This window comes from Delphinapterus leucas, chromosome 19, assembly GCF_059928025.1.
Source record: "Delphinapterus leucas isolate spDelLeu-1000000601 "Yukka" chromosome 19, BTC_Dleu_Yukka2, whole genome shotgun sequence".
Lineage (NCBI taxonomy): Eukaryota > Metazoa > Chordata > Mammalia > Artiodactyla > Monodontidae > Delphinapterus > Delphinapterus leucas.
In genome coordinates, this window is record NC_143147.1 from 58532597 (window position 1) to 58547205 (window position 14609).

A 14609-nucleotide genomic window follows, 5' to 3' on the forward strand; every position below is an offset into this window, starting at 1 on the left:
CCACCTGGCTCTTCCTGCATGAGTGCCAGCCCTCATTGACTGCCAAGCAGGGTGCCCACCCACCAGGCGATGGGCAGCACTCTCGCACACAGCTGCCCTTCCGCATGCGCTTGGAGCAGCAAGGACCGCAGTGATCCTCTGTGAAGTGGCTATGCTGGGCTGTGCCGCAGTCTTTGGAAAACTGGGCTGCGCCTGCACCTGGACGGTCTCGATTTTGGGGTCCATCTCTCCCCGCTTCAGTCGGCTACATGGGCTGCGGATTGCTGGGGTGGCTAGAGTTGGGATGAAGCAGAGGCCAGTAGAGGACATCCAGTTCTGGATTATCTAGTTCTGGATTATCCAGTGATGCCCTTGCTGGGCCTGAGTCCAGCCCCGGCTTCGGCTCTAGCAGGGAGCCAGGGATGTTCATGTGGGGTTGGTAGAAGGACTGTGATGTCGGTGGCTTCCCTCGGCCATTGACGCCCTTCATGCCCCTCTGCGGGCGAATGGTGACACTCCGGGGGTTGAGGGGCCAAGACTGAGTGGGGCCCGTCCACTCTGGCCCGGGGTGGGGGTGAGCCACCACCCCCCACCCTGGCACGAGGGCTGGGGACGGCACGTGCTGGTGGGGCACCACCAGCCACCACTCACACACACCCTCAGGGATTCCAGCTCCAATTCACCTGTATGATGGGGCAACAAGGAGAAGTCTAGAAGGAGCAAGCCAGCACGGGCCATCCACGGCTACTCCCTTCTCACGGGGAGGCCCTGGGCCCAGCTGGCCCCTCTCCTCCAGCCCAGCTCTCCACCCAGGGTGAGCACAGAGCTCTTTATTGTTGGAGGACACATGTTTTCTCTAACTCAGACACACTGACACACACGGGGACACACGGGCATGCATTCACAGAACAGCTTCCCCGCCACCCCCCCTCCCCCACCCCTTGGCACAGAGCAGGTGCCCCTCAGACCGCCACACTGGGGACATGTGGACAGCAGGGTGCTGTCTGGCTCCCACGCTCTTGCCTCTGTTGGGCATCGGTTATGGATTGTCCAGTGATGCCCTCTCTGGGCACCTGAGTCCAGCCACAGCTGAAGTTCCAGGGGGCTTCAGAAGGGGTTCTCAGCCAATCCAGGGAGGCCGCCAGCCAAGTGGGTCTCCGTAGAGGGGTCCTGGCTAGTCCTGTTGCTGCCACCGCCCCTTGAGAGCAGCAGCTTCTCACTGGGGGGGCCACCAGTGGGTCTGGCCGTGTGGCTGCCGACATGGCACTCCTCCTGCAGTGCTTTGCCCTCGCGCCAACGATGCCAGCGCCGCAGCAACTCCGACTGCACCTGGGGTGGGCAGGCGGGTCGGGCCAGTCCCAGGGCCTGCCCGTGCCACCCTCTCAGGATCCCCAACCCCCTGGCCTTGAAGGGCTATGTGGCGCCCTGGTTGTGGAGCCAGGCAGGCTCTGTCACCACAGAACGCTGGGGTCTGGGAACACCTGGGGACCCCCTCACCCTCAGGTGCACTCCCTGAGGACGGGCTGAGGCTGACCCATCTCAGCAGGCCTGACACCCAGTGTCCTGGAAACTGAGCCCAGTAAGTGCAGGTGGACACGAAGGGCTCACACCCGAGGGGTGGGGCCAAGGTGTCTACACTCCCCCTGACCCCAACCCCAGCGCTGGTTCCAGACCCACACCCCCCCACCTACCTCCTTGTTGAGGAAACAGTAGAGAACAGCCACCAGCAGGCCCTGGAGAGATGGGGGAGGTCAGGGCTGCACCCAGGCTGGCCTGGGGGTTGGGCGGTTGGTTAAGGGGCGGGCAGGCACCTGGAAGGAGCTGAGGAAGAGGTCGAAGAAGAGCTTGGCGGAGCGCAGGGTGCCCTGGGCATGCTCGTCGGTCACAAAGGCAAACACCACCTCGTGGACCCCCAACAGGGGGATGAGGGTCAGCGTGGACTTGGCCAGCCTGCGGGGGCAGAGACTGAGCCACCAGCCCAGCACCCCCTGGGGCTCTGGTGCCCCCCACCCCCACCTACACTCCTCTGGCCCCCGGGGTTCCGCAAGCCGCCTGGCGCCCTCCCACTCCCAACGCCCACACCCACCGGAATTTGCAGTCAGTATAGCGCATCTGGTGGGCTTGCAGCTTGGCCGCCAGGAGGTGAAGGATGCGGACGAAAATGAAGAAGTTGATCTGTGGGTGGGGGGGACACAGCTCAGGGCAGCTCTTGGCCCCCACCTGTCCCTCCTGGAGGTGGGCCTGGCAGCCAGACAGACCCTGGCTCCTGGGGCCCTGGGGCTGTGGGCACCCAGTCAAGGATGGACAGCCTGGCCCAAGGCCCAGGGCGCCAGCCAGTGTCCTGGGTGAGTGCCAGGCCTCCCTCCCTGTCCACCCAGGCAGGATGCTGTCTGTCTCCTCAGGCTGCTGCAGGCCGATGAGGAAGGAAGGGGCTGGGGGGCCAAGTCCAGCAGCCTCCCGGCCCTCCCTGCAGTGCCAGCAGGTGCCTCATTTCCTCACCAGGATGGCCAGGAAGACAGGGAAGCGCAGGATCCACCAGAAGCCCATGTTGTCATTGCTGGTCCAGCACCTGCAGGGTGGGGCCTGCTTGTGTCCTGGCAGCCTCGTAGCCCCCCCGCCCCCTGATTCCTTGGGATCTAATTAGTGCCTCAGGAAAAGAAGGGAGATAATTACCAATGACCTCCACCCCGGGGAACCAGGTTTGCTTAGTGACCCCCACTGCCTCTGGCCGGAGACCCCTGAGCCACTCCCACACCCTGAGCCACATGGCCATTCCCCACGGGGCCAGCCCAGCACCTCCCAGCCAGGAGAGGCGAATCCCCCTGCTGGCCCGCCAGTCAGATACTCACTGGATGTTCTCAAACAGACACTTGACCACCACCCAGGGGGTGACGAACAGCATGGGGGCACCTGTGGGGGAGAACAGCTGTGGTCTCGTGGCCCTGGCCAGCCCGCTGGCCCCCTGCGCACCGGCCCACTCACCCCAGCCGATGCCCAGGTAGAGGGGGAAGCAGCTCCTTTCAGGGATGGTGGCGAAGCTCAGCAGGCTGTGCAAGTACACGCCCTCCACCAGCAGCCAGCAGTAGTTGGCCACGACGCCGTACTGCATGAACACCGCAGCCACCCGGCAGCCGGCCACTGCCTGGCCGCGGGGGCAGCATGAGTGCGGGCCTCCCAGCTGCCTGCCGCCCAGGGCCCGGAGGCCAAGAGGCCGGATCTGGGAGCTCACCCCGTCACTCAGCCAGACGCTCACGCTGAAGTCGTCCCCAATCCTCTGGCTGTAGCGGGTCTTGAGCAGCGTGTCGATGACCAGCACAGAGCTGGCCTTGAGCACGAAGGACGCGAACAGGTTCACGTGGATGTAGTTTCGGGTGCAGTGCAGCTTGCTGTGGGGACAGCGAGTCAGTCCCCGCCCACCCTGCCCGCTGGGGCCCCCCATGAGCAGGGCGGTGGGCATACCTGAGGCCCAGCAGGATGGCCAGGGCCAGGAGCAGGGCCCCCAGGGACAGGGAGTAGCCCACGGTGTACATCACCTGGAAGCTGCTGTACATCTTGGCCACCTCCTTCTGCAAATCGCAGTGGCCAGTCAGGGCTGGAGAGGGCCATCTTGCCCCTCCCCACAAGCCCCCACTGCACCTGCCATGGGCTGACCTGGACCTCAAGCTCCTTGTCGTCCATCTGGCACTGGGAAGCATTTCGCCATGGCTGCCCCCGCGGCCCACGTACCCACTGCCCATCAGGCCCACACCTCTTGAAGACGAGGCGGTGCTGCACTGCGGGGGCAGGCTCTGGTCAGCTCCCCGCCCCTGGGCTGAGCCCCCTCTGCCAACCCCCCACATCCCTGCTGTGGTTACCTTTGTGGTGCCAGGGCAGGTACCAGGGGCAGGAGATGTTGGCTGTGGTGTTGGGAGGGGTGTCCGGCCAGCAGGAATATTTGTCAAAGGTTCTATTACAGACCAGCTCTGCAGAGGCGGGGACAGGGTTGCTCCTCAGCAGGGCCTGGCCTGCACAGCCCCCTGTTGTACGCTCTCTGCGCCCCAAGAGGCCGCCTCCCAGATCTCCCTGACCATCCTGCCTGCCCTGGACGCCTCTGTCCAGCCTGATCCTGAGCTCCAGCTCTGCCCGGCCACCTCCCCTCAGATACTCCGCATCTCCACCCAGGGTCTTCCCTCTTCCTAGTGCCCTTCTAGCAGCACTTCCACCTCTGGAGGCTGAACCCCAATTCTGTTGGCATCCTTCTGGGCCCAGCACCGGCCCCCTCCCTCCCCCAAACAATGGCTCGGCCTCCCAGGCAGCTCCTCCCGCCCCAGTGTCTCTCTTTGCACCTGAGTGGTCTTCAGAACTTGCCCAGAACGCTGTACCTCAGTCTGCCTGAGCACTCCAGATAATGGCTCATCTCCTTCCCCCTCACCAGCCCTGGTGCCCTCTGCCTGCCCCTCTCGGTCCACCTCCCCCACACACTGTCTGCCTCCTGGGCCACGAGGCTTTGCTCCATGGGAGGAAAGACGGTGTCCAGGCCGTGGGCCTGAGGGGTGCCCAGCAGCAGGGGAGGGGCACGAAACACCCCAGTTCTGGGGCATTTCTACCGTTTCTTAAATGTCCTGGTCTGTGGCCCTGGGCTAGTCACCAGCTTTTCTATGGCTCAATTTCCTCACCTGTAAATGGTGGGTGGGGGTTGCGGGGACTGCACTCGGGCCGAAGGCGGGGCTCACCAGTTGGGGGGGGCAGCAGGCTCAGGTTGTGGAGACACTGGTCACCATAGAGCTTCCACTTCTCAAACAGGAAGTCCATCACCTGAGCGGAGGGGGCCTGCGGCTGGGGGTACAGATGGATGGACAGAGGGGACAGACTGGCGTCAGCATGAGGGGCAGGCAGGCTGGTGGGACAGGGGGACTGGCAGCAGCGCTCACCTGGCAGGCCAGCAGCAGAAGCAGGAGGAGGTGGGGGCAGCGCGGCAGGACGGGGGGCATGCCTCTGGGCAGCTGCCCCCCACATCTGGCTGGGGTTGCACAGCTGGGGCAAAGAGGTCCTCGTGGGTGCACTGTCCTCCGGGGGCTGCTCAGTATCAGAGCAGCAGGGTCTGTGCAGGGACACCCAGGAGTGAAGAGGCCCAGCTGGTCTCCGTTGTGATCAGCAGGGTGTCCTGCTCCCCTAAAACCATCCCTCTGAGTCTCCGAATCCTACTAATGAAGTGAGAGCTGGGAGGGAGGGGATGCCAGAAATGGTCACTCTGCCAGTGGCAGGTTGGGGGTCTGGCCCTGCACCTGGGGGTTCTGCTCAGGGTCCTGGGGGCTGCTCCATCTCACAGACCGTGGCTGTCTGTGTGGCGGCTCTGACAGTCCCAGAGCCCCTCTCCTACATGTTGGTTAAGCGGCCCCAGTCCTGCCTGGTCCCAAAGATGTCAGAGGAGGGAGCAGCCTCCCTAGCTGCCCAACTCCTCCCTTCGGCTCTCGCTATTTTTCCCACCTATTCTTAGCTCCTGGGAAAGTCAGCATGGCAGGCTGGGGCAGGGTACCAGGACCATCCATCACTTGGTCCCCAGGGGCATGGTTATCAAGGTGGCCCTGGGCCAGCTCCCAGACTTGGCAGGGGCCAGGAGTGCCAAGCATAGGCTTAGGGTGGTCCCTGTCACATCCATGCCCCCTTGCCCAGGACTGGGGTGTCTAGGTGCTCCCTTGGGCCACGCCCAAGACTCCGGCCGGGCTTCCTGGGTCCCATGGGCCATAGCACACAGGCAGCTGCAGCGCATTCCTTTGAGATTAGCACTGCCAGCTGCCGGGGGGCTCAGACACAGGACCCCTGCCCTCGTGGTGCCTGCAGGGGGGACCTGAGGTGCCTGGTCGTGTCCGAAGCCTGCACTGGGGACATTAGCAGCCCCGTAAGTCATCGTGTCACCGCTTCCAGAGTCCGTCTTCTGATCCACTGAATCCCACAAGGGCGGTAGGAAGGGGCTTCCTTTGGGGCCTAGGGGTGGGGCCCCTAGGAACTACCCATGCAAGCCCCCTTAGGGCTGTGGATGGCATCCTGCCACAGAGTGAGCATGTGATGGACCGATGGATGGACAGATGGACGAAACTGGCTGGCTGGAAGGCAGTGCCTGGGAGAAGCCAGGGAGAAGGTGGGGAGGAGGGATGCAGGCTGTGACTGAAGGTGGAGGGTTGCTGGACAACCCTGGATCTCAGCCTCCTCCCATCAGAGTCCAGATGGGCCCTCATGGGGCCAACTCACGTGGGCTCCTCTGTGATCCACTCCTCACCCCTAACGGGACCCTGAGATGCCACCACATGGGGTGGGCACCTGGACCATAGCCTGCTGTGGGGCTCCTCACCCTGGCCCTTGGGCCACAGCGCAGGTCAGGCCTGGTGAGGCAGGGCCCAGTAGTGGCTGGTCCCCAGGCCCTGGTCCAGGTGGAGGAGCCAGAGCGGCGGGCCTTCTCAGGGGAGTAGCCCCCAGGCAGGTGGAGGACAAGGGGCAGTTCAGGTGTCCCCAGCCTGAGGGGCCTTATCTCCTGATTCTTATCAAACAGCCCGGTCTTCTGCCCTGCCCTTGCCCACCGAGGCCACGGAGCCAGGTGGGTGAGGACCACTGTGACCAGCTGCTGGAGGAGGGGAGGTGGCTGGGAAGGCTCAGGGAGACAAGGGCAGCCTGGATGGCTAGAGGCTCTGGGGGCAGGGCAAGGGGAGAGTGACAAGGGATGGCTGGGGTGGAGTAGACAGTGGAGATGCAGGCAGGGAACATGGGGAGGAAGGATACTGCCCCCTGCCCAGGGGCCCTGCAGCCGGTGGTGAAGGGAGGATGAAGCTGCGGGGATAGTCCAGTGAGGAGCTCCAAGGCAAAATGTCAGCCCCTCAGAGTCCAGCTGGGGTGTGGTGGCCAGGCTGTGCCTCAACTTTCCCATCTGAAAAGTGGGAGTTCACCTTGCTCACCTCCTAGGGCTGTTAGGAGAACCCAAGGTAGGTGGGGCCACACCCAAGCAGCCTGCCTTCCAGCTAGGGGTCAGTTAGTCTGGGAACCACAGAGAGAAGCTGAGCCCCGGGGTAGAGGGGAGAGAGGGATGGGCTGCCCTGGGGCCCCTCCTTCACTGCCCCTCCAATGGCAGCCAGAGCAGAGGAGTAGGGAGGCCTTTCCATAACCCCTACTCCCATCCCTGGTCTGGTATGTGGGGCTGGGAATCCTTGAAGATTCACCCCACACAGTTCAGCACCTACAGATCACAAGCTGGTACCCCAGCTCAGAGCACCGGTGGCCCCACGTCCCTAGGGATCAGGGCCTCAGCACCCCCCAAGCAATACAAGAGGTAGAGGGTGAACCTCTCACTAAGTCTCTGACAGAAACACAAGGGGCAGAAGTGGATGAGGCTCCCATGCCTGTCAGGGGAGTACGGGCAAGACATCTAGACACTTCTCTGAATGAGGACTGGGCAGAGTGTGGGGCTGTGCAACGACTTGCAGCTGTGCAAGGCTGAGGTTCTAAGGTCCCTGCCCTGAGCACCCAGGTGTGAGGCTGCCGCCACAGGAGCGGGGGACGTTGCAAGGCCCAGTTCTGGTCCCGGCACCAAGGGTAAATAATTCAACTTCTCAGAGCCTCGGTTTCCCTACTTGAAAAGTCCCTGCGTCCTCAACACCATGGAGGACAATGAGATGTGCCACTTGAAGGGAAGGACAGATTATCACGTGCAGGCCCCCTCCCTTCCGTGGGGGACACTGCAACCCCAGAGGCAGCCTGCCAGCCCCAGGGATAAATATCCGTTGAATGAGTGAGGGCTGAGGCTGGGGTGCGGAGGTGCTGCTCCAAGCCTCCCATTGGCCTTGGCGTCAGGGCTGCCGTTTTCCACCTTATTACCCTCCCCGGCACGGCTCGGGAGCCGGGGGAGGCGGGGGACTACGGGCCAGGGACCAAGCCTTCTCCCTTCATGGACCTGGAGGCTTCGCTCCCTCTCTGGCCCTGGACTGCACCTGCCCAGCACAGATAGCTCAGGATCAGAGACTCTTGGCGGAGTGGGAAGGAGGGCCAGCTTTCCCCCGGCCCCAGCCCGCCCCCTCCTCTCTTTCCCAGCCCCCTCTCTCCACCACGGGCTGGCTGGCCGGCGTTCTGTCTCCCCGCCGGGCAGAACACACCACTCCTGGGTGCTCAAAGCTCAGTTGTTTTCTCCAGTTTCCCCTGGGGATGCCCCAGGGCTCCCAGACCTGCAGCTGGGGGAGGGGCCCCCAGGATGGGTGGATCTCCATGGAGGAGAGCGGGGCGCTGGTCACCCCAGCTCCTCCCAGGATCTGAATAGGTGTGGTTGTGGCCTACCAGCCTCTGATGGGTATGGGGGTGGGGGGTGTTTGTGAAACCAGAGCAAGTAGCGGAAGGTCATGGCCCCAGGGCGGGATCAGGGGCCACAGGTTGTTGACAAAGCCTGATTCCTGCGTCCTCCTCCCACTCTGTGGGGGCAGGGCGGGCCTGGATGTGGGCCAGGGTGCTACTCCCCCACCAACCCTCATCCCCCAGCACAGGAGGGCCGAAAACAGCCCGGACAGGTCCTCGGAGGATGCGGGCGCCCAGACCTCAGGAGTCAGTCCGTTTCTTGTGGGGGCAGAAATCCTGCGACCCAGAAGTGTGAGTGGGGGCCGCCGGAGAGGAAGGAGCAGGCAGGGCAGTGACCTGCCCTCCCTGCGGATCAAAGTGACAAGTGTAGGCTCCGCGGATGACGCCCCTCGGCCCCTCCGGGGAAACCCGGGTAACCAAGATACTGCTGGGGAGCTTTGGGAAGCAGAGGCCCGCTGGAGGGAAGCAGGGCTGCCCCCCGCGCCTCTGGGGGTGTCTCCGAGGTTCTGTGTATGCGCGGGAAGGGGGGGCGGGGAAGGGGGGTGCTGGAGGGAGGAGTCGGGAGCGGAGAGGGGCAGCAGGACAGCGCGCCTGGCGCTCACAGACACCCCACCCTTTTCCCCGAGACGCGCTCCCCAGGGAGGAGAGGACGGGGGAAGCGCTGAGACCCCCAACCTTCTCGATAGTGCGGAACCAGGTTGACCGTCCGAGCTGGAAGGGCGCATCCTGGGGTTGGGAACGGGGTGTCCGACGGCGATGAGGACGGCGACACCCAGGGCCCGAGACCGCCCACCTAAGATAGGGGTCCACGCCGGCCAGTCCCGCGCTCCCGCCTTCGGCCCCCGGCCGGGAACGTGTCCTCGAGCCTGGCCCAGGTGCTCACCGCGCGCCGCTCCGGCCGCTTCGCGATCCCCGTAGTCCTCCGCGCGCACGGGTTAGGGGCCGGCCGCCGCTCGTCTCCACGGCGCTGCCAGATCAGGGTCGGCGCCGGCTCCGCGCCCGCGCCCCGCGCCCCGCGCCAGCCTCTAGCAAACTTTCCGGCGGCTACGCTCCGCGGCGGCGGAGGGAGAGGAGGAGGGGGCGGGGGCGGGGCGGGAGCGGCCCGAGGGTCCCCGCCCGCGCCTCCGCCCTCCTGCCGCGCCTCGGGGAGCGACTGCGGGCCCGGGAGCCCCTGCCCGCAGACCCCTCCCCGCGCGCCCGTGCCCGACTCTTGCCTTGCGGACTCCTACCCCACGGGGCCCTCCCCGCGGACCCCGCCCCGCAGAACTCCCAACCCAGAGCTCACTCGGCAGACCCCCGCCCGGGCGAACCGGGCCGGCAGACGGCAGCTCCCCGCGGGGACAGCAGCGGTGGATGGACAGGTGCGGTGTGTGGCGGGCGCGCGGCCGGGCGTGGGGGCTGTGACTCCACGCCCCTTCCTCTCGTCTCCTCCGCGTTCCCGGGCCCTCACAGCTTCTTTCCCGGGTACTGATTGTCGGAAGGACTGACCCCTCACTTACCCCGCACCGTGGCTCCTAGGCGAAACTCCCACCGCGCCGGAGTGGAGTGGGGGGCCAAGGCGGGGAAGGGCGGCCCCTGGGGTGCCTCTTTAAGCCCGAGGGTCCCGCGCCATCTCCCTTAAGCACCCTCCAGCACCGTTCATCCAACAGCACAACCCCTCCCTCCGGGACCCCCCCCCCGCGCTCCACACACCCCAGCAGTCAGCCCCCAGTGACCGCAGGGTCACCAAACCTCATGCACACTTTGGGGCCTCATCTTTCCTGGCCTTTCAGTATCTGGGGACATGGATGGTCATGCCCTCCTTCTGGAAAGTTCTCCCATGGCTCTGGTTTCCAGGCTGGCGTTCCCACCTCCTTCTCTCTGCATTCCCCTCCACTTTCCCTTGGACAGTTCCTAATGTTCCCACTGCCAGATGCCCAGGACCCCACCAGGACCCCTCTCCCCTGACCCTTTCCCATCTCCTGAATGTACTTCCTCTGCCCACCCACCTGCTGGACTCCTGGCAGGGATCTTGAGGTCTCCAGTGCATCACCAAATCCTGATTCTCCCTCTCGCATTTCTCTGGAATCTGTCTGGGCTACCTCTCCACTGTCAACCACTGTCTGGCCACCATCACCCTGGGATGCTCTCCCTGGCCCACTGGGTCAGCTCTTTTGTTAGATGCTGTCCTTTGTGTTTGGGGCCCTTCTCCCTACTGCTGTTTTGGGGGACATTGGAACCCGTGGTTCTCCCCTACCCATGGCTCCCCCCTCCGTCCAGCCCCCAGAGCAGAGCTGAAGCTGGTTCCAGCACCCTGTGACATACCCACAGGCAGCTGGTGCTTGGTAACCTGCCCTGCCACTGTCTGAAGGCTCAGGAGGAGGGGCATTTCTGGGGGTGCCCTCCAGACCCCCATTCTTACCAACCCACCTGGAACCCTGTCCCCAGAGCAGCCTGTTTTGTTTCAGGCAGTCGCCAGAAGACAAAGGTCAGAAGCAAAGGTCAGAAAGTCTGGGCTGCTCGCATAGGGCCAAAGGCGCCGGTGCTGGATGCAGGTGCTGGGGGAGGGGAGCTTTCCGAGATCCTCCTCCCCCCTTCCCTTGCACCCCTCTTCCAGCTCTCCTCCCACTTCTCTTGGGGCAGGGCACCCGTACGGGCAACAGAGATCTGTGTAGGTGCCCCCTACTCTCCCTACAGCTGTGATCTTGGGATCTTGCTTGTGATCTGGGTGGGCTCCTGCCTGTGAACAGGGTCCCTGGCACCACGCTGGGTGGCTGTGAGGCTCAGGGGGGAAGCTACAGGTTCTTCCCAGAGGTGGGATAAATCTGAGGAGCTGGGAAGGTCATCCCTGCTGTGTGACCTTCAGAGAGGCCCTTCCCTCTCTGGAACTTATTTTCCTGAGGAAATTCTGGTTGGGTGGAGGCCCAGCAGTCTGGGGGAGGGGCTGGGTGGCCCGAGTTGGGTTCTAGCAGGAAGAGATGTGAAAGAATAAATGTAGAGTTTATTCATAAATGTATGAAATGGGGGGGGCATACTTGAAATGTGTGGACACGGTGGGGAGCAGAAGGGGGAGGGAGAGGGAAGAGATGGAGGAGGGGGTGCCTTCCTGGGTTGGGCCACCTTTATTTACATAACTGAATTCATAAGACATAAATAGAGCAGAAACTGGGAATGAAGGGGGCTGGGCCTTCCCACGGAGCATTGGAGGTCTGGGAAGTGAGGAAGGGGTCTGTCCATCACTGAGTCCCTGAGGGTCCCGATGGGGGTGGCACCCTGGAGGTGTGCTGGCTCCTGTGTGCCAGGGCAGGCCGGGGTTGGGGGCTGCCGTCCGCAGCCACAGGAGTGCTGCTCCGTGCGTCTGCGCTGTGGGCTCTGAAGAATACACCAGCAGAGCTCGGTTCAGGCACCTGGCCGAGTGTCATGAACTGGTACTGCGCACAGAGCCTGGCAGGGAGACCCAAACACCCCAGCATCGAGTTCTGGGCGGGAGATGTTGATAAGTGGCCAAGAAAGAGGTGGCCAGATTGGGTGGTGCTGGGCGGAAACCCAGGGCAGAAGGACCCCCCAGCGCATCAGGACCCAGAAAATGTGGAGCTGCAGGAAAGGATTCAGGGGGAAAAGAGATGGTGTCCCCAGACAGAGCTGCTGTTAATGTCGCAGGGTGGTTCCTTTCAGGTCTCTTTACTGTTGCTTTTTTAAAATTAATTAATTGATTTTGGCTGCGTTGGGTCTTCGTTGCTGCGTGCGGGCTTTCTCGAGTTGCGGTGAGCAGGGGCTACTCTTCGTTGCGGTGCACGGGCTTCTTATCGCAGTGGCTTCTCTTGTTGCGGAGCACGGGCTCTAGGTGCGAGGGCTTCAGTAGTTGTGGCACGCGGGCTCAGTAGTTGTGGCGCATGGGCTTATTTGCTCCGCGGCATGTGGGATCTTCCCGGACCAGGGCTCGAACCCGTGTCCCCTGCACTGGCAGGCAGATTCTTTTTTTTTTTTTTAATTTTTTAATTTATTCATTTATTTAGTTTTTGGCTGCATTGGGTCTTCGCTGCTGCACACAGGTTTTCTCTAGTTGCTGAGAGCTGGGGCTGCTCTTTGTTGCGGTGCATGGGCTTCTCATTGCGGTGGCTTCTCTTGTTGCGGAGCACGGGCTCTAGGCGTGTGGGCTTCAGTAGTTGTGGCTCGCGGGCTCTAGAGAGCAGGCTCAGTAGTTGTGGCACACAGGCTTAGTTGCTCCGCAGCATGTAGGATCTTCCTGGACCAGGGCTTGAACCTGTGTATCCTGCGTTCGCAGGCGGATTCTTAACCACTGCGCCACCAGGGAAGTCCCCTACTGTTGCTTTTGATAGAGTTTTGTGTCCAGCTTTCCCAGCATAGCTGGTAACATAAGCATTTCCCCATCTTAATAAGAGGTCTTCTCAACACCATGGAACCTGGGCACTTAGTATTCTATTGTGTAGATATGTCAGACTTTACTCAACCATTCACAGGCTATAGGAATCAGAAAAGGGAACAACCCAAAGCCCCAGCGAATGGGCACTAAGCTGCATCCTGGTGCCTCTCTCAGACATTCTTGAGAGACTGAGAACCAATGGAAAAGAGGACACTGGATGAAACAGAGCTAATGCAGAGACCAGCTAATGAAAGAGTCCTTGTGAAATTTAAAAAAGGAATCTAAAAACTTAAAAATTTAATAGAAGGATTGAAAGAATGAGTTGAGGAAATCTCACAGAAGAAAGAACAAAAATCTGAGAGACAGAAACTAGGAAAGCGAAGATAAGAGATGGTGGAGGATCTGTGCAGAAAGCCTAGCACTTGAGGGACAGAGTTTCCAAAATGAGATCAGAGGAGGAGGAGACAACTGTGAACAAATAATACAGAGCTCTTCCCAGAACCTCTGTAGTGGAAAAGCCGCCAAGCGGCCAGCACAGTAAAAACAGCAAACCAGCTAACGGATTCAAAAACTCCACCACGTTGCATCATCATGAAGTTTCAAAGTCATCAGAATAAAGAGAAGATATTGAAAATTTCTAGAGTGTGAACGTAGGTCTCCCGGAGAGAGCACTGCTCAGCGTGGCATAAGACCGGTCGCCAGCAGCCAAGCGAGCCACATTCCCAGGGACAGGACTTCTCACCTCACATCCTCTCTCCAGGCCCACCATCCTCCAGGTCGTGCTGCAGGTGCTAGGGCAGAATAGGACATTTCCAGACACCAGAGGACTCTTACTTCCCACGCAGCTCTTCTTAAGAAGCTCCGAGGTTGAGCCACCCAGCATGGAGCGGGGTGCCATGCCAGTCAAGAAGATACTGGATTTTGAAGGCTTAGTACAAAAACAGAACGTAAAGTATCATGAATTGTGTGTGCTGGTCACATGTTGAAGGGATCCTCTTCCTGACAAATTGGTTTAAATAAAAGGTATTACTAAAGTTAATTTCACCTGTTCCTTTTCCTTTTTAAAAAAATTTTATTTATTTTGTTTATTTATTTTTGGCTGCATTGGGTCTTCATTGCTGTGCGTGGGCTTTCTCTAGTTGCGGTGAGCAGGGGCTACTCTTTGTTGCGGTGCGCGGGCTTCTCACTGCGGTGGCTTCTCTTGTTGTGGAGCACGGGCTCTAGGCACGTGGGCTTCAGTAGTTGTGGCACATGGGCTCAGTAGTTGTGGCTCGCGAGCTCTAGAGCGCAGCCTCAGTAGTTGTGGCACACGGGCTTAGTTGCTCCACGGCATGTGGAATCTTCCCGGGCCAGGGCTCAAACTCGTGTCCCCTGCATTGGCAGGTGGATTCTTAACCACTGTGCCACCAGAGAAGTCCCCCCTTTCCTTTTTAAATGTGGATACAAAATATTTGAAATGACTAGTTGGTTCACAGTTGTGCTGCGTAATATTTCTGTTGGGCGGCGCCCTCTAAAAACGCCAAGAGACTGTATAAATAAGGAAATGTAATAACAGCCCCCACCCCCCTCCCCCGGGCTGCCCACCGACCCTTCCACTAACAAAATGTACCCAATTGCGGTGTGAATGCAGATCGTTATGCCTCTGGATTGAAGGGGGGCGGAAGGGGTCAGAAGCAGGTGGGAGGGCCCGTCTCTGGTTGGGGTGCCAGGAAGTTGGGATAATGCTGAACAGTGCAAATCAAGACCGATTCAAACATCGATTGAGCCCCTGCAATGTGACAGGCACTGTTCTGGGTGCTGGGAGACAGAGGGCAGCTGACATCTTAGCAGAAGGAGGCAGACGATACACAACCCAACAGATCGGTGTATTCCTATTGCAACGTGAGGTTCTGTTGAGGGCTGTGAAGAAAATACAGCAGGTGAGGAGATAGAGTGAAGAATGTGGCTACTGTAGATA

At 61.1% G+C, this 14609-nt stretch overlaps 1 protein-coding gene across 1 annotated transcript; it reads right to left on the reverse strand.

Annotated features, from left to right (window-relative positions):
- Window positions 1-914: 914 nt before the first annotated feature.
- On the reverse strand, window positions 915-5143 carry GCGR (glucagon receptor). Its single transcript, XM_089901546.1, is given in 13 exon segments — window positions 915-1308; window positions 1671-1712; window positions 1791-1929; window positions 2066-2166; window positions 2169-2285; window positions 2287-2548; window positions 2829-2889; window positions 2962-3365; window positions 3439-3545; window positions 3631-3752; window positions 3834-3941; window positions 4635-4794; window positions 4890-5143. Coding segments are annotated over 13 exon segments (1905 nt in total). The 5' UTR covers window positions 4950-5143; the 3' UTR covers window positions 915-1086.
- Window positions 5144-14609: the final 9466 nt, after the last annotated feature.